Source organism: Notothenia coriiceps, unplaced genomic scaffold (genome assembly GCF_000735185.1).
Source record: "Notothenia coriiceps isolate Sejong01 unplaced genomic scaffold, NC01 NC01_scaffold00037244, whole genome shotgun sequence".
In the NCBI taxonomy this organism is placed as follows: domain Eukaryota; kingdom Metazoa; phylum Chordata; class Actinopteri; order Perciformes; family Nototheniidae; genus Notothenia; species Notothenia coriiceps.
Genome location: NW_011369945.1, coordinates 21,293,494 through 21,299,861, shown reverse-complemented (window position 1 = coordinate 21,299,861; position 6,368 = coordinate 21,293,494). Strand labels below are relative to the sequence as shown.

The window sequence follows — 6,368 nt, the reverse complement described above, 5'->3', positions numbered from 1 at the left end:
AAGATGAGAGAGAGCTCCGCACTGTTGCTCGCAGCTGAGATAACCTCCCCTGCTGGTTTGAGAGCAGTGCTCCATCATGGAGGCAGCTGGAACAATGACGTGACCTTTGAACCTCAGCCAGGGCCTGATCAAGTGATTTTCTGATTAAATATTTATCAGCTTCAGGCAATTACTCCACATCTGTCTGGTTGTTGATGGTCACTGTTAAACTGGTTGTTTATCAGCATCAAAGAAGTTCCCTTTTTTTAGTAAAGTGTCACAAAATCCTATCACATGTTAGAATATCATTTAGATTTATGTAACTGTTGCTATTGAGATCATTATGATTGTGACACAAACTAGTTGTCAGTGAAGAACTTTCTTTCTTTTTTTAATTTATTCTACTGAAATCATACAAAAACAAAAACGTATAATTCGTACACACAAATGAACAAAATTAGTAGAAGCGGGAGGGCTGAAGCATAGCTATGGGGAGTAGCCCTCCAGTGCATCATCATTAGCATCAATATAATAATAATGGCATTTATTTCATCAAAAACTTATAGAAATTAAGGAGTACAAAGAAACCAAGAAAACCAATGAAAACTGAAAAAAAAAAGAATAAAAAAAAAAAAGATTAGAGCAAGAAAAAAGCGAATACATATATAAGCAATACTGGGAATATCCAATACCTGTTAGCTGGAGTAATCTGCAAATATAATTGTTTTTACTTTAGTTTTGAATTGTTGATGACTTGTAGTACTTGAAAGGTCTGGGTGAAGTCCATTCCACGTTCTAACTCCGATTAACTTCCCTTAAGCAGTTTGCAACTGTCCTGAATCTTTAGGATCCCCAGGATCAACAGCTTTGCTTTCTTTTTGCCTGTTTAAATGTTAGTGACGCTCACCATAATAAAAAGATGCTTAGTCGCTTGAGTATCAGGGAACATGCAACCTTAGCAGTTGTCTTGCCAGTTAGGTGTTCTTAGTTTGTATTGATAACAATTACAACCGCAGTTATCTAGAATTTTCTGTGTGGATGCTGACGTATCAGTCTCAAAGGTTGTGGTTCTAGATAAGGTTAATTATTCTGTCAAGGCCTATTTCACATTTGTTAAATGGTTTAGTCAGAAAACAAATGATAAAATACTGAATTATGCCCATCACTATTTCTCAAAGTCAGAGAAAGCACCTTCAGGTTTCTTGTTTACGCCCACCATTGGTTCAAAACCATTGTTTTTTCTTGCTTGTCTGTTGCAGTTTGCCTGGCTAAATAAAGCACTCGTGAATTCAGATATAGCAATTAATGGTTATTTCCTTACATTTGACAAATTGATAACGACAATCTGAACCTTGAGGTGGCTTTAATAACTGTAATATATACCGGGCTGCTAAATCCTAAGAACTGCTACAGGATTTGTAGATTTGATTTATTTTTGATCTATATTTTTGAAAATTATGTAACTTTTTATCTTTTTTTTTTAGCATATTGTTTATTGTTTATTATATTATAACTTAGTACTTTTTTTAGCATATTGTTGTGTTGTTTGTTTATTATATTATAACTCAGTACTTTTTTTAACGCATGTAAGATATGCAACACTAAGCTGTCTGCGGCTCTTTCCTGCTGTAACGCTACAAATGTCCCCTCTGTGGGACTAATAAAGGTATTCTGATTCTGATTCTGATTCTTGTATAGCTGATAGTGTTGTCACCCCTCTGTCATTGAAGCCTCATCCAGCTTTGCTTGTCTCCTGTCTATAAACATTGTGTTGTAGTCAGGGGGTGAGGGTCAAGATTGCCACCCCTGTGTCAAATGATAAATAACAAAGGCAAATGGAAGTAGAGAAAGACAAAGAGGGGTAAAGGTGATTTGGTCTATGCGTCAGACACGCATTGAAACCATCATAAATGTAATATAGAAATTTGTCTTGTGATTTACACTCATAAACATTACAAACCCTGACACAAATGTATGCAATTAGACCAAACAGCTGTTCAATGAATGCAGTAAAGGAATTGTGTTGAGACTGTGAAAGATAGTAGTTAACCTTTTGCTAACAATTTGATCCACCATGTAGGTTTACTTTTTGGTATTTTGAGGCAACAAATCAGCCAGAATAAAGATTTTTTAATTGCATTCGTTATTTGGTTCTGTTAAAATAAGTTGTAAGTGTTGCTTCTGAGATCAAAAGCATTATCTCCAACTTCTACTGAATAGGATTGAGATGTTTGCTGCCTTGTTTTGCTTCATGTTGCACAATATATGAACTTTAAATGTTGAAATCGCTTTGAGCAAGTATTGACAGTGCACGATTTTCCGAGTGAAGGTGTTCAGAGAAAAGCGTGCATTGATTATCCTACTGTAACTACAATACTGCACATTATGCAAGAAACACAGGGTCTTTTGGGTTTACGGTGGTTATCACTAACAATCACAATGATTAACCTTGCACCCAATAACCCTGCACCTTTGGCCTTTTTGAAAAATGATTTCTTTAGCACAAAAATGAACAAGCATGACTAAAAATGCATACATTATGTCACGCTCTCTGTTTTAATAGGAATTTGCACAATTGTATTTCTAAAATGGGTATGGTTAATCTCTTTCCTACTGCAAATTTCAAACGAATAGACTTTGACCTTTTAAGGGATTTAAGGGTTGTGTGACAGAATACATTATAGCACCTATGGTATATCCAATATATGTATTATTGGAGGTAACTTTGTATACTATGGTAATTTCTATTTCTCAAATTTCACAAAGCCATGGTGGCAAAGTCCACTGGTGATAGGACAACAAACAGCATGGCACTCACCAACCTTTGACCTATTAATCATCGCACTCACTTACCAGTCACAAACGTTGTTATCCGTCAAAATGAGATAAGCCTGCATGAGACATTTTTCTCAATTGATTGGTGCACGGTTACGTAGTATTGTATAGGTCTTGGTAAATGTATGTTTGCATGCATATTTTTCATTCACAATTAAAGGACTGCAGACTGAATGTGATTACATTTCAGAGTTGATAGCAGTGTTTCTGTTTGCTCTTGTTTGTTTCACTTGGCAGGCCTATGACAGCACTGGAACAGTCAATCATTTGGATGTGTTCTCTTATAAACTCTTCTGCAACAAATGGTATGCAAAAAAAAACTGTTGTATGAAGTTGTACTACACAAATGTAAACAAAAACAAAAAAATAGGATCATGTATAGTCCCCTGAGGGACACCTTTACATTCATTTTATTCTTGTTTCCTACATCAATGTTTTCAAACCCTGCCTTCCTGTCCCTTCACATTCTTTTCCAAATTAAACTACCTTCATGGCTCCGTCTTAACACTAGCTTGTTTATTTCAGCCTTTTATTATCCTACTCACAACAAGAGTGGCTTTGCAAGAGAACAAATGTGAAAGCTCTTTGTCAAGCAGAAACAAAAGCTTAGCTTGGAATTATCACCAGTAAAATGTCCTGTTGCCCTGAAAGGCTTAGTGCATTTAGAGGATAGCTGATGTTCCTGAGTAACATTTGTGCTTCAATAAAAGTTACAGTACATTTATGATACCGATAATGTAAAGCCAATCTGTGACTCTGTGTGTCAGCGTGTGTGCTGAGTGATCTTCTCCCAGCAGGCGACCATTGAACTCTCTACTCAGTCCCCCTGCTGAGAGAGATGGCAGGGGGGTGAGGTCCACCTCCACGGAGACACACAAGCCTCACACCTCCACCCCCACCCCTCCTCCCCACACAGACCGATCCCTCATCCGGGCACTATAAAAAGTCTGCTCTGGCTCAAGTTGTTCAGTCTCATCAAGAACTCCTCCAGGTAAGAGAAACAGCCTCTGTGGCTCTTACTGGGCTGTAGAAGAGGTAGTCAGACTTGACTGCTGGGGAACTTTTTCTCATCTGCAAGCTTTCAGCAATCTGTGGGCTTTGACGAAAAAAACATAGGTTTCTCTGTATAAAGAGATGTTTTGGTTTTAACTCTTAAATAAGAGATTTTTTAATTTAATTGATTGAAACTTTTGGATAGTGCTGTTTAGCTTGAAGTGATAGTAAACATTGTTAGTTTTAGCATTCTCATTTTAGGAAGAGAAGGATTCCTCAATTTGAGTGTGCCGGGATTTTGATAGTGTTTGAGCTCAATGACTGTTTTATTGTGAAGACTGGATTAGTTTACAAAATACTGCTAATCAGTTTAAACTCTCAAAATGTATAACCCTGCGTAATCTACCCAGATTAAAGGTGCCTTTAATAGGCAGCCATATGCTTAGTGTGGACTCAGGGACCCGTGTGTGGCTCTTACAGTGTGTTTAAGCTTTCTTACTTTTAAGCCTTCTAATCTGGCCTTCCAATTGTTTTAATTGGGGAATTTAAAGCTTACTGAGTTTCCATCATTACATAGTTTTTGTTTGCTCCTTTGTGTAATTTAAACATGTTGTATTGAAACACATTTTACATGTATAACTGTGAGTTTGACATGTTGCCTTTTTTTCCTACTCTAGACCACCATCATGAAATTCGTTGCTCTCGCTCTCGCCCTTGTGCTGGCTGTCGGTGAGTTCTGAATTAATCTTTTTCCTACTAAAGGGAAAATATTTAACCTGCATGTAAAGTATTGCTTAACAAGGGTATTACGTTTACATTATATCTCAAATTATTAAAACTGAATATTTTACATATTAAAAACTGTATGGTTAGACTGCCATCTATTTCATCTCCCCACCCTAAATGTTTATCTCTTTTCTCCCCTTTCCTTCTCAGGCTCTCATGCCGCTTCCATGCAGGCTGATGCCCCATCCCAGCTGCAGCATATCCGTGCTGCCATGGATATGTACCTGGTTCAGGTGAAGGACAGTGCCCACAAAGCACTGGACCAGCTCGATGGCACCGAGTACAGTGATCTCAAGTAAGGCTATGTCACAGGTTCATTCCCATTCTCCCCAGTCACTTTTTTCCAGTCACCATTTACTCATGTATGTGTGTGTTTGACTTAAGCTAAATTCCGCTCTCCCATCTCTGTTCCAGGGTCGACATGGCTAGTCGCTTGGAAGGCGTGTTCACTCAGATCAAGGCTCTGCAGGCTTCCGTGGGCCCAGTCACCGACGGTGTCGTAGGCACCCTCAGTGAGACCACCTCTGGGATCCGTGCCTCCATCATGGCTGATATTGATAGCCTGAAGATAGATCTGGAGCCCAAACGTGTTGCACTGAAAGAAATCATCGACAGACACATCGAAGGCTACCGAACAAGGATGGAGCCCATCATCCAAGAGTATTCCACCAAGCACGCCGCCGAAATGGAAAGCCTGAGGACAAGGATGGAGCCCATTGTGGCGGAAATGCGATCCAAGATTTCTTCAAACATTGAGGAGACCAAGACCGCCATGATGCCCATTGTGGATGCTGTGCGTGCCAAGCTCTCTGAGCGTCTGGAGGAGCTGAAGACCATTGCCACTCCCTACGTCGAGGAATACAATGATCAGATCAAGCAGGCCTACGCCCATAGCCAGAGCATGGACACCCAGAAGCTCACTGATCTGAGAACCAAGGTCGCACCTTTAGTCGAGGACGTCAAGGCCAAGCTCCAGGCCATCTTCGAGACCATCGTTGCTTCCTACAACAAGCAGTAAATCCTCCCTACCCCTTTCTGTAACTAACCTCACCTAACTTCAGGCCTAGATCCATTCCAAATTCCTCTCCATTCCTTCTTTCCTCAAATGTGCAGCCAGACCTCCAAAAATGAAGCCAATGCCTGATTGATGCAGTTCTTTGCAACAAACTGGCGGGACTCTTGCTCTTTCCATTCTATGCAAACACCTTAGTGCGCACATGCTCAAGCACACACAGACCAACACATACACAAACACATACATACTCAGCACCAACATGCTTAGTCTTCATTGCCAACTGCTTACATTTTGTGTAGGAATTGTATGTGGTTAAACATCTGTGTAATGATGCTTGTCTGATGAAAACTGTGCTTCGACAAAATACAGCTCAATAAACATCTGACTGTTAAAAATACTTTGCTCTCTGACTCTTAACTTGAATCTTTCCGAAAAGATTTTTCTGTATTTAAGCAGATTCATGTTCATAATAATGTACAACACAATGCAGTGCAACACATAAAGCCAATTTAAGCATATAGTGAATTAAGCATTTAAATATATAATGCAGCCTTATAACAAAATCCTCTCAGGAATTTAGCAATACAACAGACTATGATATGACAAAGACAGCATTTTGTGAGGTCATCATTGATCACAAGGTCTATTTGAAAAATAAATATTGATACAATCAGTTCTACTTAAAAGAGACATCCAATAACATATGAGATATATTTGCCTGTGGTCCTGATAGCTGTGATTAATGAGCTGATCAAGGGGG

The 6,368-nt window shown here is 39.1% G+C and overlaps 1 protein-coding gene across 1 annotated transcript; it reads left to right on the top strand.

The window, feature by feature from the left end:
• Nucleotides 1-3,761: 3,761 nt before the first annotated feature.
• Nucleotides 3,762-6,005, top strand: LOC104964962 (apolipoprotein A-I). Its single transcript, XM_010793878.1, has 4 exons — nt 3,762-3,805; nt 4,485-4,536; nt 4,744-4,888; nt 5,008-6,005. Exons 2-4 carry the CDS (start codon nt 4,494-4,496, stop codon nt 5,609-5,611), a joined length of 792 nt encoding a protein of 263 aa, XP_010792180.1. The 5' UTR covers nt 3,762-3,805; nt 4,485-4,493; the 3' UTR covers nt 5,612-6,005.
• Nucleotides 6,006-6,368: the final 363 nt, after the last annotated feature.

Coding starts and splice junctions, on each gene's coding strand:
- LOC104964962 (XM_010793878.1), top strand. CDS start 4,494: ATGAAATTCGTTGCTCTCGCTCTCGCCCTTGTGCTGGCTGTCG. Junction 4,537..4,743: donor CGCCCTTGTGCTGGCTGTCG/GTGAGTTCTGAA, acceptor TTTCCTTCTCAG/GCTCTCATGCCGCTTCCATG. Junction 4,889..5,007: donor ACCGAGTACAGTGATCTCAA/GTAAGGCTATGT, acceptor TCTCTGTTCCAG/GGTCGACATGGCTAGTCGCT.